Genomic DNA, 23,335 nt, shown 5'->3' with positions numbered 1-23,335 from the left:
ACCCCATACACATTCTTTCTGGCCTTGAGTGACTGATCTTCTTGTTCATTTTCTATTTCCGAAGAAACTTTTAAGTCAAATGACATATTTAGTGATACTAATGACTAAACATAAACTGTTACCTTCCAAAGACTACTGTAAATTATGGTTCAAAGCCATTTAATCATGGGAACGTTTAGGTAGACTTTATTTCAAAGAACCAAAGATTTAAGTGCCACTGATTTGCAGCTTGGAATTCAATTTCTTCTTACGAAAATCCAGTTATAACTTACTAAAACTCAAAATGCTTTTGGGGGGGCAAGGAGGATGAATGACTTTCAGAATAGCCTGAGAGTCGTGAATAAAGAAAAACATTGCTGTGTTTATTTAGAGAGTATTACCCCTTGGAGCCAGCGTTTGCACTAATGCATTTTACATTAGCGTGCTGCATCAGGAAATCCTGACTTTTTTTGGTGCCAAGGGGGTAATTAATATCAGTTCATGTTTTCAAAATAGTTGTGTTTATGTGGGAATGAGGACTGAGCACGAACATGTTGAGCTTGAAGTATGAAAGCTTGCTGTGAAGCAAAATCTTGGAAAAGAATGGAATACTGAAATTAATGAACAGGAAATAGGATTTCTATGGATAGAATAATAATAGGACCGAAAAGAAAGCCACAGCCACACTTCCTTGTTCTTAATTTACTAAGCATTAAGAGAAATAATTCCCTAGTATAGTCATATCAATAGAAGATAAAATCCTTGATAGCCATGAACAGTATTTTGATCCATGATATCAGGAGTCTTAAAAGTGAAAAAATTTGATGTGTTTGAAAAAGTATATGAAAAACGATCACTATTCCAAAATATCCTTCCATAGCTAATATAGTTACGCCTCCTGTAGATAGTAAATTCTTTATATTTGACCTAAAGCTGAATAATAAGAGCTACTATAGGTGTAAAATCAGAATGCTTTTACTATTATACATCTTTTTTTTTTTTCCCAAAAGAAAAGTTGGCAGGGAAATTAGAATCGATGTACACACTTCATATAGTGAAAATCAGAAAACTAAGGAAATATCAAGAAAACATTAGAGAAAAAAGTCCAAAGAACAAGTTAAAGCAGAAGCCAAAATAAAGTTAAAAACCCAAGAGATTTTATAAAGTCCTACCTAACATAATTCTCAAAATAAGTACTTAGAAAACATGCTATTTATAAAATTTATAACTATAAAGATGCCAAAAAAATAATAGTATATATTTTTTCCCAGTATTTTAAAATTAACTAAATCTATTGTTACTAAATATAGCATTCAGTTAATTCACATGATGGAAAGCAGAGGATGATCTTAAAGGAAATATAATGGATTCTGTCCTATTTCATTAGTCAAGAGTATGAACTGAATGACCATGAAGTACACTCCACACACAATACACTAATCTGTCATTCCTAAAAACTGTGACCCCAGACAGACTATGTCATAGGGTAGTATGAACTGGCCCTCTGCTACGTGACCCTACGTTAGAGTACAGGGTTTGCGGCTGTAACAAAGAGCCTAATGTGACAGAAGTGTTAACTTCTCTCATGTCAACATCCAAGCAGATAGGCAGTAGGGAGATTCATGAGGCAGGCCATTCAGGAGACTTTTCATTCTATCTAGCTGCACTGCCATTCTCTAGAGTATTTTTCTAATCTAGAAGGCCAAACCTCCCCACTAATATGTCATATGCCAGCCCTTGGGAAATGAAAAAAAGAATATGGAGCACACTTTTAAAAATGTAATCTAGAAGCTACACGTATCACTCCAGCTCACGTCCCACTGGCTGAACTTAAAGTCATATGACCACACCTAGCTGCAAAGGAGGCTGTAAAATGTAGTCACTGGGTAGGCAGCCATGTGCCCACCTAAAACTTGGGGATTATTTTTAAAAGGAGAGGAGAATTACTGGGGAATAATCAGTATTCCCTAATAGAGACCAAGTATATTTGATATCTCTCAGAATATTTCAGGGTTTTTCATTCAGCTATTTTAACATTAAATAATTATTAATAACGTACCGTCTCATGAAAAACCTCTCAGTAGGTTATCACAGTTAAAGATTATAGTCTAAACATAAATGCACTGATCACATATCTACGTTCTGAAACTAAACATCTCTATCAGGAAAAAGATAAAGATATATACACATTTATCTACATATATACAAGTATATAACACACACACATATATACATATGAATGTATATGTATGTGTGTGTATATGTATAATATCCCCCTTTCATTCTCAGAAGTTTCCCAGATTGAGCAATAAATTAAATGATCACCCTATTTATAGGTCTACTGAGTTAATGAAAACTATATTGCATTGTCTACTTCCAAGACATGAAGTTTTAAACAACAAGAAAGAGTTTACATTGATTAAAAAATTTTTTTTGTAATAGTAATCAAATTGAGATGCTTTGGGGTGGCCGTGGAGAAAATTAATTAGTAGGGTACCAAAAATTACGGAGCTTGAAAACATCAGCAAGCAAAAATCTTCAAGAGGTTCCAGTTCTCTGTAAATACACATTTCAGTAATTCTCTTACACATTCAGTAATTCTATTAAGAAGCCACTCATTGTTGATACCCTTGCAGTTAACTCTTAGTCAATAAAAAACCCCTTGTGAGGGGGAAAAAACTCATAACTTTATGCCAATTAAGTGATGTATACTTAAATAAATCTAACTAGTCTTTGAAATGACATAAATCAAACATGCCTTAACTATAATGAATGTTTTAAATAAACAAAATAAGGTGACAGATCAGTCGGTTTATTCAATAAATGATGTTGAAACAACTGGTTATCCATACAGGAAAAAAGTTAATGCTCTAAATCCTACCATGTAAAATAAATTTTAGAAAAATTAAAAAAGTATGGGGAATATTTTTATGGATGATTGTAAGAAGCTATGAAATTGAATGTGTAAAGTCTTAAAACTTTAATACAGCGAAAGGTAGTATAACTAAAGTTAAAAAATAGAGACTGAAGAGATGTGCAACATATAGAGGCAGAGAATTAACATTTGCATTTAGAGAGAACCATATATAATTTCATATATTTGCACATACGTCCTTACATTATTTCCTGTCTCTTACATCCCAAAAGAAAAACGGACAAAGAACATTAAAAGGCATTTCACAGCAAAAAATAATAAAGTGTCTTTAAGTATTTGAAAAGATGCTCAAACTTACAAATAAATCAAATGTAATTCAAATTAAATTCTGAGGTCGCATTTTTTTAAAGCATACTAGAATTGCAAAAATTAGCAAGGCTAATAATCTGGTGTTAGCAAGGATATGTCTTTTAGGAAGACAAAAATGTACATAGCCTTACACCTAACATATTAGAAATTTACTGTATAGGAATACCCCAACAATCATACAAAAACAAAACCAAAAACCTAGCCAGATAGTTTATGACAGCTTTGTTTTTGCAGTTGTAAAAAAAAAAAAAAATCTGGAACAATACAGGAATAAGGAGCATCCAAGATATTTTTAACCTTAAAAAAAAGTTACAGAAGTGTGGCTAGTATAATTCCATTTTTGTTTAAAAAGACAAAAGAATAATATGTTGGCTTATGTGTGTAAAATCAAGCTGGAAGAAATGTATCAAACCTTTTTAATAAGTGTTACCTTTAAGAGATGAAATTATGGAAAATGTTCACTTACTATATACTTTTGCTAACATCTTAATTATTTAACATAAATGACTTTTTAAAATGAAACAAAAGGCAGTGATTTAGTCGTACAAATTCTGGGATGGTTTCTCATTCATTGTTAACACTGAAAATACAAAATTTCAGGAGCAGGAAGCACCCTGGTATCAAGGTGTTACTTTAAAAAGTACTTATCCTTTAGAGATACTTACTGAAGCAATTAAAGGACATAGCGTTTCCTTCAATTTGTGGGTGAATGTACAGGCAACACAAGATTGGCCATGAGTTGCTAAGTGCATAAATTAGGTTTCTGGTACATGTGGATCTTTTTTTTTTTAAATTATTTATTTATTTATTTATTTATTTATGGCTGTGTTGGTTCTTCGTTTCTGTGCGAGGGCTTTCTCTAGTTGCGGCAAGTGGGGGCCACTCTTCATCGCGGTGCGCGGGCCTCTCATTATCGCGGCCTCTCTTGTTGTGGAGCACAGGCTCCAGACGTGCAGGCTCAGTAATTGTGGCTCACGGGCCTAGTTGCTCCGCGGCATGTGGGATCTTCCCAGACCAGGGCTCGAACCCGTGTCCCCTGCATTAGCAGGCAGATTCTCAACCACTGCGCCACCAGGGAAGCCCCCATGTGGATCTTTATACCATTCTCTCCACTTTGATGTATGTCTGAAAATTCCATTAAAAAATTAAAAACAACACCGAAAACAATTTGCCACCACAACTCTACAGAATAATGCTAACATCTTCTCAAACAACTAAACTAGCACAGTTAAATATTTTTAAATGTTGATCAATAATCACCCTGCTCTCTTCTTAGTAATATTTTGCTTCTGGAATTTCATGGGATGGTATGATATTTCTTCGTAATAATACATTTTGCTAAAATGAAACTTCCAGCTTTGGAATATAGATAGTCTATATGGCAATGTCAAACTTGGTAGAAAGCTATTGGTAAAGTTATTCTTCTTACGAGGTATCAAAGGAGTAAGGTAATTTTTGTCACCACCAATTAAAAACTTTTACGAAACAGGACTGTTATAAAACAATTAAACCTTGCAAATGCACTAGTCTCCAGGAAGAAAGTCCTGGAGGAAATTCTGCTTATTAAAATTGCAATTTTAGTTTCCATTAAAAGAGAATAAGACAACAGAAGATGGGCTGGCAAGACAAATTATTTCTTAATGTCAGTTGAGCTTATTTCAAATGAGATAGCATATCTACACCAGGTTGGGTTCAGTACAATTTTGTCTCCTCAACTCATTTATCTAATTCAGTCATCTTGATTATGGCCTCATGGACTTCATTTTCAGAGAAAGAATTCTGTAACAAACAGCCCACACACATGCTGATTACTGAACAGTTAATTCTAATTAACTTGGGCATGACAGGAGAATTTTGATAAAGTCCTAGAATACAAATAAAGTCTGCTTATACTAGGCTAACTTATATAAAAACCCACAGCATAGTCTCCAGACAAAACAAGAGAGTCAAAGAGATCTAATTTAAAAAAACAAATGAGAAAATTAAAATCACAAATAATTTATTCTTCCGTTAGAGTTGATACAGTTTTAAATAGCAACAAAGTACACAGTGGTGGAAAATTGGCACAGAACCTAAAAGCGTTTCCATCACAATAAGGCTGTCCATGCTTTATGTGTTCAAACTTGATGTCCATTTTCTACTGACCATGTTGGAAAAAACCCTATTCTGACCTTAAAACACACACACTCTCTTTCATACACACACAGAGACACATTAAAATTTCTCCTTTTGATTACAGTATGTTGAGAACAGTACATTTTGCTTATTCAGATTTATCGCACCCCTTCTGTTTTGTTTCCAGTTAGAAGTGGGGAAAAAACAATTCAATTATAAAGAATATACCTTATTCCCTGGGCACAGGCAACTGTGATGAAAATAGCAACTTACCTTTGGGCTAGATCTTTTCAGATTACGCTTAAGTAACTGTGGTTATAAACTTCTCAATGCATGATTTCCTGCCCAATGCAATATCCCTGAAATTAGCTAAAACAATCAGGCACAGGACAGTCTCAAATATGATTTAAGTATACCGTGCTAATAAACAAAGTGATCTGAAATGCAACCTCTATGCTTTTAATACAGATCAGAATAAACATCATCAATAAGTGTTTTCCTAAACATCTCTATGTTATATTGACCAACATAAAAAAGGGAAAAACTTAGAAGTGTTCCTTCCTTTATAAATGGCGTTATTTCCAGTCAATAAAGGTTTGTAAAGTCTCCTGAACTATTCTTATTATATAAACCAATTATCCTTCTAATGTTAAAAAATAAAATTACCGAATCAACGTTGACTCTTCTTTGACATCATTTATAAAATGTTTTGATGTTACTTACTAAGTTCCCTGATTACTCAAACAAGGTAAAATTAACACTTTCATTTTCAGTTATTGCTCTTTTAGGAGAGGATTACCACTTCATTTACATGAAACTGTTAGCAAGATTCTTCAGATCCAACATGAAGTAATTCTTATTGCCTCACATTTTAAAACTGTATTATAAATGATCTTTTATAAAAAGGTTTTAACCCACAAAACTGGAAAGCTTTTAAAAAATGTCTTTTTACTTAAAACTGTATCACAGTGCCCTTGATTATCTAACACATAAAAGGGATCTGAATTTTCTCTAAAGAACATAACAGTGGACATATGGTGTGCTTTGTCTTCTCCCTCACCTTCAGCTTCACAGAACACCACTTTGAGACCAACACAATCAAGCATCCACCATGCTCCAATCCCCATTAACAGAGGACTTCTGATTCTGTCCAGTGCGTAGTGTACCTCCTTGCATATTCACCACATGAAATAAACGTAATATACAAAATATTGCTGCTGTAAAAAGTGTACATTTCCCTCTTCCCCTTACAAAAGAATCTGTGGAAAAGTATTAAATTCCCTTAACCTTCATAAACATACAAAGCTGTTCACACCTTTCAGTCTGTAACAGTCCATTTGAAATACTGTTCCGAAATCATTGCAAATTGGTTATGTCATTCTATTTTCTGTCCAATGTTGCCATCTAGAGTAGACATGTGAAATCAAGAGTATTTTTGCGCTACTGAAGCCTTTTGTAACTAAGCCACAAAGGCTGTTTACTGATGAAACAGCCACTTATCCACAAGGTTTTTCCAAAAACTAGATGGAATGGAAGGGTCTCTTCACAGGGAGGTGTCCACAGTGCTGAGGCGACAATATGGCTGCTAACAGATTCTGGCTATTGGAATGTAAGTACTTTTCACTGCTGGTAATTCCCATACTGTCCCTAAAAGATAAATTTAAAAATATAATTAGATCATAGGTTGACCATAATAGTTTGGCACAGAAAATTACAGATCAATCTTAACACTGTCATACTACAAAAGCAACTACAATTACAACAAACAAAAATTGTTACATGTAATATTTAGGTACAGAGTATCTCTGTAATTTCTTCTGATATTACAGTCAACTGCAAATGGATTTCAAAGTCTATGAGCCTAGAACAGCACCTATCAGAGTGAGAACTCAGATGTTTGGTGAATTTTATTGAACTGAATCAAGAATGAGTGAGAAGTTCTGGTTCTAAATGCTGGCATAGCATATACTAGTGTGTCAATTATATTCTAGTACAACAAGTTTGTGACTGTTTAGATTATTATAGTGACTTATGAATTAACACCAAGGGTATTTGGGATAAGTAGCAAGGATGGAAAGATATTTGGGAGATAAAGGAAAAAGAACCTTCTAGCCACACTATGGAATTTGGGCCTCTGCCCGAGGCCAATGAGGTATTTGCAGAGGTATTCAGACAGGCAGCTGGTACATAAAATCAGAGAAAGATTGTTTTTGATTTTGTTGCTTTTAGTAAGGTAGACCTGAAGGGCCTGTAGGCTGACAGGAAAGAAAATGAAACACAGGTATAAAAGAGGTAATGAATGAAGTAACAAAATTCTACAAGGGAGGTAAACAGTGTCCAGTATACAACCGTTAAGGCTAGCTTTTGGAGAAAAGAAGGAACATCTTTTCCTTCAAAAGAGAAGGAAGGTAGAAGAAAAGAGGAATGTACTAGAAAAAATTTATTTTAATAACAAAAATATCTTAAATGTGTTTAAAATAGATGCTCATAAAAGCACTTGGGCACATAATCAGTTAACTGTTTCCTTTGGCTAAATATCCCCCTCCAAGTCAAATTAACTATTTTATATCAAGAAAGTATTCTTATAGTTGAAATGCTTCTGTACAATAAGAAATAGTACCCTAAAAGTTTACACTTCCACAGAAGTAAGATATACTTGAAAATCTGTTGAATACCACTGTATCTAATGGAATAATGCACTATAAATAGAATTAAGGTATTTTAAAAATATTGATTATACATAATTATATTCAGAAAAATTTAAAGTCAATGCTCATCCTGAAATATCTGTAGGTAAGATTTGCTTTAAAATACTCAATAAAATAGGGTGTGGGTATATAAAACAACATTGGTAAAATGCCAATAATTGTTGGATTTGGTTGGTGGGTACACAGGGATTCATGATGCTCCTCTTTTTGCTGTCTTTGTTGAAAAATTCCTATAATACCAAGTTTAAAATAAGAAATGGTTAGCATACAGGAACTTACTATTCAATTGTTACATTATCTAAATACTGAGTTTAAGTCCCAACTCTACTGTTGCCTTTTCATTTGAGCCTAAGGAAAGCTCTTTGAGATTCAGTTTCTTCACCTATAAGGTGGGACTGTAACATACCCATCCCTGGCTCTCAATTTTCTTTCTGTTTAAGGTTACACTAGTTCTACCTCATTTATTTGTTAGGACACTTAAATAAGAGAGGACATGAGAAAGAGCTTTCAAAAATTATAAAAAAGTATAAATAAGCAAGTTTCAATGCTGGAAGGAAACGCTCCCACAGTGAGTATGTGTGATGAGATATTAATGATGAAAGCGAGTTGCACATATTATGAATGATGTGAAAGCAGGAGAGGTTAAGAACTGGTGTGCTATATAAATAAAAGCTATAATGTATCTACTATAGCATGAATTACTTGATGATAGGGACTAGGTCTTATCCATTCTTAGGCCCCAAGTATTGAAGAGTGCCTGACACATAAGACTTCTTCAATAATGTACAGCAAATATGATATTCAAGCAATTGCAAACATTTATTGAGCAAATACTATATGCTCATCACCATAATAAATTTGAAAAACAGGAAAGGTAAGACTTACAAATAAAGGATAATTGCAGAACAAGGTCTACAAGAGTTCAGAAAGGAAAAGGCTATCTGGCTAAAATAATTTGAAAAATATTTCAGAGACTGTGAGAGCCTTAAGAAAATAGTAAAATTTGAATGGCAGAGAAAAGAAAAAGGGGCACTTCAAATAGAAGAAACAGCTAAAGCAAAAGAATGGAGAAAAAATAGGTAAAGAATGTTTAGGGGATTGGAGAGTAAAAAAGAATATACAAAAATCAGAACTAGAAGCTACTGATTATTTGTTAACACAGAGCTTGAAGTAATGGATACGAGAAGTCTGGCTAATATCAACAACAGCCGACTCTTAATATATCTCAATAACTTAATATATCAATAATATATCTCAATAACAATATATCTCAATAACTCGTACCATGTGTCAAACACTGTAATAAGTGCTTTGTGTCCATCTGTTACCTGTGCAGTAAATGTGATTTCCATTTTATGAAGAAATTGAAGCACTGATAATTTAAGTAACTTGACCCACACCGGATCACTTTGCTAGGACAAAATCAAATCACAAGCAAGCCTAAAAAAATACTGTATATCTGTGACCATTAGCAAATTCCAGGGTTAAAAGTATGGGTTTGGGAAGCAGAAATCAATGTCTAGTTTTAACTCTCCCACTTACCAGTTTCTTGTCCTTGAGGCAAGCTATCTACCTTCCCTTTCTTGACTGTCTCATCCAACAAGTGAGGATAATCATGATTTCTGCTTCAAACAGTTGCTCAAGAAGAAAAGCACGACAGCACTCTGCAAAGTGCTGGTGTGGCTGGAGGCAGGGGCGCCGTGAAGGGCCCAGTCCCTGGGTCTTAGCCACTCAGCACTGGCTGTCCAGCTTGGCCCTGCTTACCCGTCATCTTGGGTGGATCACTCCAACTCTCTAAGCCTCGGCTTCTCTCTCTCTCTGCTCCTTCAGTTTCTTTCTTTGTAAATTACAAAGTTCCTCTGACTGGAGTAAAGAATAAATGGGAAAGGAGGCAAGAAGACAGCATGGGAGGATCCTTCATCCCATCATGAACTTAGGAGATGTTAATGGTCTAAACAAAGATAAGGCAGTGGTCAGAGAGAAGTGGATGGATTCAAGAATATTGAAGGAAGTCAGGCTAACAAGATTTTGTCATTTATTAGATGGGGAGAGGGAGGAAGACTTAAGCATCAAGTGTGGCACATGGCATTCTAGCTTGGCTATAGTGCCCCTCTCTCTAAGAGAGAGCATAGAAAGGAGGAGTGTGTGGGTACAAAAACTATGAATTCGTTTTGGTTATGTGAAATTGACATGATATTTCCAAGTGCAGATGACTACTAGGCACCTGACTTTCAGAAGAGAAAGTCAGACTAGAAATAGAGATTTGAGAGTCAACAGCATGGTAAATTAAAACCATGTGCATAAATGAGATTTTCTAGGGAGTGTATGGAGTGAAGAGTCCCTAGACTGAGCAATAAATTTCTTTCTTTCTTAAAAGTATTCTGTCCCAGTACTTTGTAGGGGTTTCTTTCTCTATTCTTACAATCACCATTCAAATTTAGTAAGTGAAGGCCCTACATATTCACTCACCAATATTTATTGACTACTCAATGTGTTCTACTAGGTGATGGAGACTCAACAGTGATAAAAAACAGATGTGGTGATGTCTTTAAAGAACTGACATCTTCGGGGAAGAGGGTATGATAATAATAACTACATAATCTGTCACATGGAGATAAATGCTATGCTGAAAAATAAAAGCATCTAACACCATATTTCATGAAATTTTCCTGCTAAGATCAGGAACAAAAAGCAGGGATGTCCCCTCTCACCACTCTTTTTCTACACTGTACTGAAATTCCTAGTTTATGCAATAAGAAAAAGAAACAAAGGTAAACAGACTGGAAAAGAAGAAATAAAACTGTCTTTGTTCACAGATGACATGATTGTTTAGGTAGAAAATCCCAAAGAATCAACCAAAGAAACTCCTGAAACTAATGAGCAAGGTTGCAGCGTACAAGGTTAACACAGAAAATTCCCCTATACACTAGCAATGAAAAAGTGCAATTTGAAATTAAAAACAATACCATCTACATAAGCACCCCCCAAAATTAAATACTTAGGTATAAATCTAACAAAATATATAGAGAGAACTGTATGAAAAAAACTAAAAAATTAATGAAAGAAATCAAAGAACTAAATAAATGCAGAGATGTTCCATGTTCATGGATAGGAAAATCAATATTGTTGCGACATCAGGTCTTCCCAACTTGATCTAAAGATTCAACACAATCCCAATCAAAATCCCAGCAAGCAAGTTATTTCTGGATATTGAAAAAATAATTCTAAAATTTATATGGAGAGGCAGAAGACCCAGAATACCCATACAATATTGGAGGAGAAGAACAAAGTCAGAGGAGTGACAATATTCAACTGCAAGACTTAATATAAAGCTACAGCAATCAAGACAATGTGATATTGGTGAAAGAACAGAAAAATAGATCAATGGAACTGAACAGAGAGCCCAGAAATAGACCCACATAAGTATAGTCAACTGATCTTTGGCAAAGGAGCAAAGGTAATACAATAGTGCAGAGATAGCTTTGTCAACAAATGGTGCTAGAACTGGACATCCGTGTACAAAAAAATGAAATTTAGACACAAATCTTAACAATTAAGATTTTCTTCATTCAGAACATAAACTCAAATAGGACCTTTACCTAAATGTAAAACAGAAAACTATAAAACTCCTAGAAGATAACATGAAAAAAAATGTAGATGACCTTTAGTTTTGGAGTGACTTTATAGATACAACACCAAAGGCGTGATCCATGAAAGAAATAACTGATAAACTGGACTTCATTAAAATTAAAATCTTCTACTCTGAGAAAGACAATGTCAAAAAAATGAGAAGACGAGCCACGAAGACAAGGCAGTATTTGCAAAAGACACGACTGATAAGGACTGTTATCTAAACTATGCAAAGAACTCTTACAACTCAACAATAAGAAAATGAACAACCCTATCAAAAAATGGGCCAAAGACCTGAACAGACGCCTCACCAAAGAAGATATAAAGATGGCCAGTGAGCATACTGAAAAGATGTCTACATCACATGTCACTGGGGAAATGCAAAATAAAACAACAATGAGATACCCCATACACTTACTGGAATGGCCAAAATTCTGAACACTGATAACAGCAAATGAGGATGTGGAGTTAACAGGAACTCTCATTCATTGCTGGTGAGAATACAATATGGTATAGCCACTACGCAAGATAGTTTGGCAGTTTCTTACAAAACTAAATATACTATTACCATATAATCCAAAAATCATGCTGACTCCTTGGCATTTATCCAAATGAGTTGAAATTTTATGTTCACAAAAACCTGCTCATGGGAAGTTTATAGCAGTTTCATTCATAATTGCCAAAACTTGAAAGCAACCAAGATGTCTTTCAATAAATGAATGGTGTATCCAGACAATGGGCTACTATCCAGTGCTAAAAAGAAACACTTTATCAAGTCATGAGAAGACTTTAAATGCATATTATTAAGTGAAAAGCCAATCTGAAAAGGCTACATACTACATGATTCCAAGTGCATGACATTCTGGAAAAGGCAAACTATGTAGATCAGTAGGAAGGATAGAGGGATGAATAAGGGGAGCACAGAGGATTTTTAAGGAAATGAAACTCTTCTGTATGATATTATAATGGTGGATACAGGTGATTATATATTTGTCAAAATGCACAGACTGTACAACACCAAGAGTGAATCTAATGTAAGTTATGGACCTGGGGTGGTAGGTTTATTGATTATAACAGATGTACCACTAGGGTGTGGGATGTTGATAATGGAGTAGGCTATGTATGTGTAGGGGTAGGGAGTAAATGGAAACTCTCTGTACTTTCTTCTCAATTTTGCTGTGAATGTAAAACTGCTGAAAAAAAGGTCTATTTTTTAAAAATTAAGTAGGTTTCTGGTCAAGACAGATTTATACTCCAGCCTGAAAAAAACCCCAGGGCTTCCCTGGTGGCACAGTGGTTAAGAATCCGCCTGCCAATGCAGCGGACACGGGTTCGAGCCCTGGTCCGGGAAGATCCCACATGCCACCTTGCGCCTGTGCGCCACAACTCCTGAGCCTGTGCTCTAGAGCCCACGAGCTACAACTACTGAACCCGCGTGCTACAACTATGGAAGCCCATGCACCTAGAGCTCATGCTCTGCAACAAGAGAAGCCACCACAATGAGAAGCCTGCGCACCGCAACGAAGAGTAGCCCCCGCTCGCCACAACTAAAAGAAAGCCCACGTGCAGTAATGAAGACCCAACACGGCCAAAAAAACCCCCAAAACTACAAAAAATATACGAAATACTTCTATTCAGGACATAGGACAGAAGGTAACAAAGAACAGCAATCTGTGAGAAATGGGAAACAAATGAGGCAAGCACTCTGATTACTGCATCTTACTGCACTGAGAGTTTCCACACTGCAGCATATGGAGAGGAAGTGAGGCTGGGTCTGAGGTAAGGAGATAAAGCTTAGAGTCTGAAGAGAAAAAAAGGAGCTAGAGTTCACAGGCCATAGTACCAAAGAGGAAAGAAATGCACAGAGAAAAGAAATGCACTGTGGAGATCTGCGGAGGAAACCTCCTGAGTATCCAGCACAGCACTGATATGCAAATGCATGCAACGAAAATACCCAAGTCCCAGAAAAGAAACACCCCAACGCATTAGAGGAAACAATTCCTGCACTCACAGAGGAACGGAAATAGTGTTTATTCCCACCAGCCAGAGTGGGAAACCTCATAATTCCAGGGCATTGGGTTGAGTACCCAAAAGGGTCTTAACTTACTAGTGGGGATATTTAGCCCAGGACTAAACACTGTCTGGTCCTGCCTAACAAATCTTAAAAGCAATCCCCAAAAGATCAAGCTGTTTTCAAATTACTAAACTGCATCCCAAAACAAAACTCAAAAATGTTTGTAGGAATACAAATATATCCATCACTCAACAACGTAAAAGTAATATTTGCAATTTCTGGCATTTAATCAAAGATCACTGCACATGGAAAGGATGAGGAAAATATGACCCAAAGCACGGAGGGAAAAAAAACAGTAGATCAAAACTGGCCCAGATGTTAGAATTACCAGAAAAGGATATTAAAGCAGTTAACGTACTTATATTCCTCATGTTCAAAACTTTAGGCAGACATGGAAGATATGAAAAAGACCCGTATCAAACTCCTGGAGATGAGAAATACAATGTCTGCAATGAGACACATCTGGGAGTGGATTAAAAGCTGGTAAGACAATGAACAAGAAAAGATTAGTGGACTTCAAAACACAGCTACAGAAACTACCCAAAATGAAACAGAGAGGAAAAAAAAGAATTAAAAAATTAAATAAACAGAGGATCACTGAATTATGGCACAACTCTAAGCGGTCAAATACACATGTAACTGGAGTCTGGGGAAGAGAGAGAGGGGTACAGGTGTAGAGAAAGGAAAAATATTTGGTCAGAATTTTTCCAAATTTGATGAAAACCATAAAGTCACAAATTCAAGAAGCTATACAAACCCCAAGCATAAGAAAATACTCAAATAATTTGATAAGGGGAAAAATCTTAAGAACAGTCAGAAAAAAAAATACACTAACAGTTTATCACCAGAAGACCTGCATTACAAGAAATCTTAAAAGGAAATCCTTCTGGCAAAAGAAAATGATACCAGATGGAAATATGGATTTATCATAGGAATGAAAAGTACAAGAAACAGTAAATACATTAGTAAATATGTGACTCTTTTCTAATCATTTAAGTATCTTTAAAGGATAGTTGATATTTTAAACAAAACTAATTCCACATACTATGGGGTTTGTAACATACGTACAAGTGGAAATTATAACAACACAAAGGTTGAGAAGAAATGAAAGTAAACTATTATACTTTATATGAAGTGGTATAATATCACTTAAAGGTACTGATACATGATACAATATGGATGAACCCTGAAAACATTATACTAAGTGAAAGCAGCCAATCACAAACACCACATATGCATGACTCCACTTAGCCTAAATGCTCAGAATAGGAAAATCCATACAGACAAAAAGTAAATCAGCTATTTCCTAGGGCTGGGTGTTTGGAGGGAAATAAACATACTTAAAAAAAACAAACAAACAATGGTACATCTTAAAATGATGAATGGTATGTGAATTATGTCTTAATAAAAACGATTTTTTTAAAACAGAAAAAAATTCAAAATAAGATAGAAAATGAGGAAAAAGGACAAAGAACAGAAGGGACAAATAGGAAAAAATATCAAGATGACAGACTTAACCATTATCCATATTCACATTAAACATAATGTTCAAACCCCCTCCATTAAAAGGCAGAGATAGATTGGGTAAAAAAACAAAAAAACCCAAGTCCTAAGTATACACTGCCTTCATGAAACAATTTAAACATAAAAATACAAATATGTTAAAAATAAAGATTAAAAATATATTATCATTCTAGTACTAATCCAAAGAAAACGATATTACTATTAGACAAACAGATTTCAGAGCAAACAATATTACCAGGGATAAAGAAAGTTATTACATAATGATACAGGAGAAAATTAATCAAGACATAAAAATCCCCCAAACATATGCACCTTAAAAATGTAGCACTGGGACTTGCCCGGTGGTGCAGTGGTTAAGAATCCGCCTGCCAATGCAGGAGACAAGGGTTGGAGCCCTGGTCCGGGAAGATCCCACATGCCGCGGAGCAACTAAGCTTGTGCGCCACAACTACTGAGCCTGTGCTCTAAAGCCCGCGAGCCATAGCTACTGAGCCCATGTGCCACAACTGCTGAAGCCCTCACGCCTAGAGCCCGTGCTCTGCAACAAGAGAGGTCACCGCAATGAGAAGCCCGTGTACCGCAGCGAGGAGTGGCCCCCGCTCGCCGCAACTGGAGAGAGCCTGTGCGCAGCAACGAAGACCCAACGCAGCCAAATAAATAAATAAATAAATTTTTTTAAAAAAGTCACATTAAAATACATGAAGCAAAAATGAATAGAACTGCAAGAAAATATAGACAAACACACAGATATAGCCAGAGATTTAATATTTAATATCCCTTTCTCAATAACTAATAGAACAGAAAATCAGCTAAGTCACAGGAGACTTGAACACCACTATCAAGCAGCTTGATCTAACTGACATTTACAGAACATCCCCACAGACCATATTCTGAGCCATAAAAGAAGTCTCAATAAATGCAGAAGAATTCAAGTCATATCAAGTATGTTCTATCAAGATGATGAAATTAAATGGGAAACCAGTAACTGAAAACTATCTGGAAAATCCCCAAATATTCAAAAACTATACACTTCTAAATAACTCTTGGGTCAAAGATGAAATCAAAAGCGAAATCAGAAAGTATTTTGAACTGACTGCAAATAAAGACACAACAGAAGAGGGAGCGGTAAATACAAAGGTTCTGAGGGAGAAACATGCTGGAAACAGGCCAGTGTGACTGAAGCAGAATGAATGAGGGCGGCTATAAATGCAGAGGTGAGGTGGTAGGGTAGGTGCTGGGGACATGAGCGGAGCAGGGCCTTCTAGGCCATTATATTACTCTGGGTGGGAATGAAGTCGCCACACGGTTATGCGCAGAGGGGTGGCCTAATCTGACTGACATTTTTAAAAGATCACTCTAGGTCCTGTGAGGAGCACATCCTGTAGAGGAGCCAGGAGGAAAGCAGGAAGACCAGGAAGGAGGACAGTGCAACCGTCCAGATGAGTGAGAGTTATGACTGTGACTTGGGTAAGGGCAGGAAGTTGTGAAAAATGACTATAGATACGGCATGTATTTTGAAGGAAGAGGTGATGAGATTTGCTGGCTGACCAGACGTTTGATTTGCAAAAAGAAGGGAGTCAAGGATGACTCCGGGTTTTCCACCTGAGGAAGTGGAAAACTGAGCTGCTGTTCACGGAGATGGAAAGACTGACCCGGGGCGGGGGTGGGGGGGGAGAGGGGGGCCCGCAGCCCCTAACAGAGTTCTCTCCCAATGCCCCTCTTTTAATTCATCCTGCATACTGCTACAAGAGTCACCTGCCTAAACACCACTATAATTAGATTTCTTTTCCATTGCCTTAACCCTCTTGAAGAGTTGAACTACTTTCCCTAAAACGAAGAAACCAACAGGTGTTTGGGTTGGGGGGATCCATGAGATAGATGTGGGGAGGCTACTAACACTAGAGTAGCTAGAATGGTCCCCTCCTCATAGCCTTTTCCAATGGGGAAGAAGATGTGTCTGGCAACTACCCCAACATCATGGGTCTTTTTCTACTGTATAGTCCCAAAATTCCTGAGAACTTTAAAGGGTGGAATAATTATCATGATAAAAGAAGAAACATATTATATATCTATCATATATGCCAGCCACTGTTATATACTTTAGATACATCATTTAAAACACTTTAAAGGCTCCACATTGTTATCAGGATAAAGCCCAAGTTCCCCAACATGGTTTATAAGAGCCCTCCTAATCTGGCCCCAATTCATCTCTCCATCTTGCCTCTTCTTCCCCACACTCCTGCTTAACTGAGCCACACATCTTAACACGAGTCCTTTGTGAGTGCACTTCTTTCTGACCAGAATATCCTTCTCTCCTCCACAACCAGCTGGCTAATACCTACTCATCCTTGGGCTCTCGCACTTATATAATACTTCCCAAGGAACACATGTCTGGGTTAGGCGCTCCCTTCCACAAAAATCTTGCCTCTCCTCATCCAAGTACTTCTCACACTATATCGTATCATCTGCTTACTTGTCTGTTCCCACCTAGACTCAAGTTCACAAAGGCAGAGTCCATGTCGATCTTATTTCCCAATATAGCCCCATCTTAGGTACTTGGCATATAAATGTTGCTCAAGAAACATTTGCTTAAGGAATGATGTTAAGTTTGGGAGACTTAGAAATATGTTGATTTAGAGAGAAAGTGATGAAGCGGAGGAAAATGACAAGACATCCAAAGAGAGATGTTCTGCTCACAGTTGGAAAAATGGAGCTGAAGTTGGGTTGAGAAGAGTAGGCTAAGGATACTGAAAATGTAAGACAGGGTGAATATAGAGACTGGGAAAAACACTAAGCCAAGGATTGATATCTGGGGAAAAGAAAGATGAGAAACAAGTAAAAAATAAAGGAGGAATCACTGAAAATGTAAGAGGAACAAAATAGTACAGTAATATAGAAGCTAAAGAAGACCACTTAAGAATGAAGACAGGAACAGGTGTCAAATGCTAAAGTGAAGTCAAGGAAGATCCAGATAGTTGCTCCATGAGCCATAAGGACCAGGTCTGTTTTACTCATCTAGGACATAATATAGTATCCAGCACACACAGAAAATTAATAAATATTTGTTGAATTAGGGAGTAAAGGACCACTTTTCAACAGTTAACCTGTGGATGTGAAGGAGCCTACGTTTTATCTGCTCAGGGATCTTGTCCTTAGATACTCACTAGTCAACACTTATTTTACTTTTAAAATTTAGATAAAACTTCTGCCTAATCCTTTGATTTAGTTCTAGTGTATTTTTTTTAGTATTATCTGTCCATACGTTTTTTTTTTATTAAATTAATTAATTTATGTTTGGCTGCATTGGGTCTCCGTTGCTGTGCACGGGCCTTCTCTAGTTGCGGCGAGCGGGGGCTACTCTTCGTTATGGTGGGCAGGCTTCTCATTGCGGTGGCTTCTCTTGTTGCGGAGCACAGGCTCTAGGCGTGCAGGCTTCAGTAGTTGCAGTACAAGGGCTCAGCAACTGTGGTGCACGGGCTTAGCTGCTCCGCGGCATGTGTGATCTTCCCGGACCAGGGCTCAAACCCGTGTCCCCTGCACTGGCAGGCAGATTCTTAACCACTGCACCACCAGGGAAGTCCTGCCCATAATTTTAAGCCTCTTATATCTCTTTTATTTTTTCCACTTAACTAGAACGTGTCAGTACAGGGGGTTGTAGACTTAAGAGAGCGTCGATGAGTGAGCTGCTTATGCCTTAGAGTCTAATCAGCACTGCATACACGTTGTTTCTCAAACCAGATCATCCCCACTGGTCCTGGAACCCTAACATTAAAAAGTAACCTATTTTAGGTAGCTTAAGCGGTGAAGAGATCAGATTCTCCTCACTAGAAAGTCATCAGACAAACCTGAAATCAATTTAAAAAAACCTGCCAACATAATAAATCATTTTAATAATAATTTAGAGTATGTATGAGAAGATTCACAGAACAATGACTGTGGCACAGATTATTAAGTCTGAGAAATTTACTGATAAAAAGAAGGTAACACTAGGTTCAAGAGAATACAGTCATCTTAGGATGAGATACACTTATAGATATCTGAAGGTAGTAGAAGGGAAGATAACAGGGGAGAAAGAAAGATGATTAATATCTGAGATAATGGATATGTGTATGGAAGGAGGCAACAGAGACAGGTGGTGAGTATGAGCTTAAAGAGAAGGGATATCGTGCATGTGAGGGGAGTGGGGTGAACATGCTGGAGTGCAGACGAGAGCCAGGAAGAGCACTGCCTCAGATGGACTCCACATTTCAACAGGTCAAAGCAGAGTCTTGAACAGTAAACGTGAGGGATATCAGAGAAATTAAGGGCTTCAGAACACGGAATAATGTTTGGGATAGCGAAGGGGAAGTATGCCTGGGGGGTAAAGCCCAGGGAGAGACTACGAATGAACGAACATGAACGAATGCTGGCGCTCAGAGATACGCCATGTTTCGTAGGCCACAGCAACAATGATTAACTGTGTCAGCGTTCTATGAAGAAGACTCAAGAGTAAGTAACCACTTTTTTTCGGTTAACACTATAAACAAGAGGCGGGAAAAATGAATCTTCAGCTGAGAAACGTGCAACCTAATCGAGAATAAGCAAACAACAGGGCAGTCCCGGCTGCCCGGGTAACTCACCTGGTCATACCCGTAAGGCCTCTGCTGCGGGGGCTGGGGTGGCCCAGGCTGGGCTGGTCTGTAACCTCCGTACTGCTGCCCTTGCCCCTGCGGGTAGTTAGGGTACTGTGGACCTGGACCACCCTGCGAAGGACCTGTAAAATAATCAGCACACACAAGAGCCCAGAAGAAAAACAGTAAGTCCCTAGAATTCCAGAAGCAGTTTAAGATTAGGTGTTACCATATTCCCTTGCAGTCTGGTATCTCGATTTTTCTTGAATGTGTTTTGAAATACATTCCAAAAGTTATAAGAAGTAAAAATACTGTTAAGGACACTACCATGTACCAAGATGCTCTGATTCAGTATAACTTGTGCTATGTGTTAGCCATTAAGATTTTATATGTCAAAATGAGTAAAAGAGACTCAGGAGTTGTAAAGCAGGTTAACTCCATGATGTTAAGGAAATTCATCAATACCTCTACTAGGAAGTTAACCAGTATAATAAGCAAGCAGTGAAAAGAAAAGGCAAGGAGCAGACTCAAATTGAAATACTGAAGTAATTTCTGAATAAAGTTTGGAAATCAGTGATAGTTACAGCTGTATAACTCTAAGATTTATACTTGCAATAACTAAAAGAATCACAAAGAATGATTTTACATGTAAATTCTAGATTTGCATTTGCAATCACCAAAAGAAAGCTTTATGTTCTGCACTGACAAACTCATTATCACAATATTTTCAAACAGAAACTAAAGAAGACTTGAAAAGCCACAGGCTGTATGTGGAAAAAACATGATTCAAAAGTTACACTCTGTGTACCCATCACCTTTAATACTTAACCCATATAAATGAATGATTTCAACTTCCAGAGATGACAAGGGACTAATTTGGCTTGCCAAACAAATACGTCTATTTCATAAACTCTACGCCTGTCTATTGTAAAGAATGCTTTATAAAGCATAAGCTGAAAAGCTTTGATACTTAAATGTTTTCTATCACAGCCATTCAAATCCTGTCATAAAAAACACTGCAGAGAAAGATGTCAAAGAGAACAAGAAATTTTCAAGCTTAAATTCCACCAGTCTATTATTTTGTTTATTTAGTTATTATGCATCCAATTATTAAAACTCTGTATTTTTTATTAAAAGCAAGTCTGACAGCTGAAACCTATAGATAAGCAAAATGGGAATGTCTCCTTTAGGGTGCCCAACGATGTCTGACAAAACAGCATTTAACTACTTAAGCCAAAATCACTAAATTTCTTTTACTCTCTCTTTCCACTGAAAATAATATTTCTCTTAAATCAATAAACTTACCTGACTGATCCACATAATATTTGTTTTCATGCAAACACAATAAAACCAGAATACTCTATTTATTCAATGTATAAATATTTAATGGTCATGAAATGGAAATGCCATTTGAGAGGAGCAAGAAAGTCCCTTTGTAAAGACAAGAAATACATGGAATATTTCTAAAGTCATAGTTGGAATTTGGGAACCAGAACTGATCATTTTGGGGAAAATTTCTGACACCCAATACCTGGCTGAATTCCAGTGCTTCTGTCGAAGGTGCAAGAGAATTTCAGCCTGATCCTGGTTCTTAGATTTGCTATCACAGGTGGAAAGAGGTGCCCATAATAACAGCAGAGTTTAAACCAATGAATAAAAATAATAAGACATTACTAATGTTAAAAAAAGAGGCCATGTTAGCAAGAGATGATGTCAGATTAAGCAGCTACTTCTCCTATCGTAGGAATCATATTTTCCTATATCTAAAGTAGTTATTATAGAAGCCGAAAATTTAAGACTGAGATATCAGGTCTGTATTATTCCCCCCCTCCCTATCTAATAGATAGCCAACTAGTAGACATTATAGTGAGTATATAATAAGAAAAGATGGCTATACTTCTCCCAAAGTATAAGATACATACCTGCAATAAATATACTCCTATGAATGTGTATACTGCTATTTTAACAGAGAATGACAAAGACATTTTCTTTACGCATTCCAAATAGATCTCACTTGTAAACTAAAAGATCAATGTTACTTTTCATGGTAACAGTCATTAGTTTTAGAAACAAATTTGCCAAGCAGATTATGTAGATGTTGTTAATAATCACCCAACTCATCAGTTTTCCAAGCACATAGAAAGCTATTGGCTGGTTGTGGATGCCAAATAGGTTTAAGAATTCATTAAGGATTTCACTTTGAGTGACTATATACCGTACCTTTGGTCAATGAACCATCTCTAGTTTATGTTTCCTTTTAAATGGATTACTAGTTTAAGAACAACACTTTGAATATAAACACTCCAGTAACAGGCTAAGCTAAAACTGTGAATTTTCAAAAATAATTCTTAGAAAAATAAACATTAAATATCCATTTCCATATTATGAAAGAGTAATCATCACATTTTTTTGGTGACAAGAATAAATTGCAGTAAGCCATTACCGTAGCCCTGCTGCTGTCCTGGATAGCCCTGCTGCCCTGGGTACTGCTGCTGCTGGGGTGGATATCCCTGTTGGGGAGGTGGTCCTTGGTAAGCATCTTGCTGTTGGCCATACTGTGAATTCCCTACAGGATAATTGGAGAAGAGGAAAAAAAAAAAAACTGAGAAGTTTGCTTAATTAACTTTTTTCCTCTAAGATGCATAGCCAACAACACAAGAACAAAATAAAATGCCATATTGATTTTTAAAAGTTAACAAAACAAAGAAAAAACTCAAACCAAACAGAAGGATTTCGGCCAAACAAACTGCAGTTAAAGCCAATTGTGCAAGGTTGAACTGCAGCATTTTCAGCGTCTCTGCCATACGAGCATTACATTTACTGGAACATCACAGTCATAAGATCATGACTATGCTAAATAAAATAAAAAAGACAAAATTAAAGACAGCTACAAGAGCACACACTAGCTACACAAGATCAGCAAGCTGTTTCCTAAAGGCACTAAACTTATATGTAAAATTATACATATGTAAACACACACAAGAAAAAAAATTGGATTGATGGATTTATGTTCAAATAGAAAATTTCCACTGAGGAAAAAATTATTTTAAAATGTTTTAGTCTTTTTATTGTTGTTAGAAATGGCAAGTCATGGTTATACATTTTAAATATTTGTAAGGAAATTATTTTGATTGTTCTAGGCTCCCTGCAACTTTCAAGACAGCCAGCAACTAGTATTCTACAAGAGCTTTGCGTGGGTAGAAGTTGTCTTATGCAAGAATTTTTGTTCCTGTAGAAGGGGATATATATGTGTATGTGTGTGAAGGTATATAGATACCTCCTTCGTAGTAATGTTGTGAGGAATCCTCATAAGGCCTATCGTAGCCTTGTTCAGGATACGACGGTTGCTGATAACCGTAATCATTATGACCTACATCAATTCGACAAGAGACAGGAAGAAACGTTAATGGCCACTGAGTGAAAACCCTAAATATATTTAAACTTTCAGATA

At 36.6% G+C, this 23,335-nt stretch overlaps 1 protein-coding gene across 3 annotated transcripts in view; it reads right to left on the bottom strand.

Moving 5' to 3' along the window:
* Nucleotides 1-5,236: 5,236 nt before the first annotated feature.
* The window catches only part of SS18 (SS18 subunit of BAF chromatin remodeling complex), a 74,802-nt gene continuing 56,703 nt past the window's right edge, over nt 5,237-23,335 (bottom strand). For 2 of the 3 annotated variants that reach the window (XM_061169353.1, XM_061169351.1), the window contains 3 exons: nt 22,328-22,450; nt 19,894-20,027; nt 5,237-6,985 (listed from right to left, as the gene is read on the bottom strand). In XM_061169353.1, the coding sequence (XP_061025336.1) occupies nt 6,959-6,985; nt 19,894-20,027; nt 22,328-22,450 (284 nt within the window). In that variant the 3' untranslated portion in view covers nt 5,237-6,958. Of the gene's footprint in view, nt 6,986-19,893; nt 20,028-22,327; nt 22,451-23,161; nt 23,255-23,335 lie in introns of all 3 variants that reach the window. The other variant, XM_061169352.1, reaches the window with a different exon arrangement.

Source organism: Eubalaena glacialis, chromosome 15, assembly GCF_028564815.1.
Source record: "Eubalaena glacialis isolate mEubGla1 chromosome 15, mEubGla1.1.hap2.+ XY, whole genome shotgun sequence".
In the NCBI taxonomy this organism is placed as follows: domain Eukaryota; kingdom Metazoa; phylum Chordata; class Mammalia; order Artiodactyla; family Balaenidae; genus Eubalaena; species Eubalaena glacialis.
Note: the sequence above shows the minus strand (reverse complement) of the source record. Positions and strands in the feature narration are given on the sequence as shown.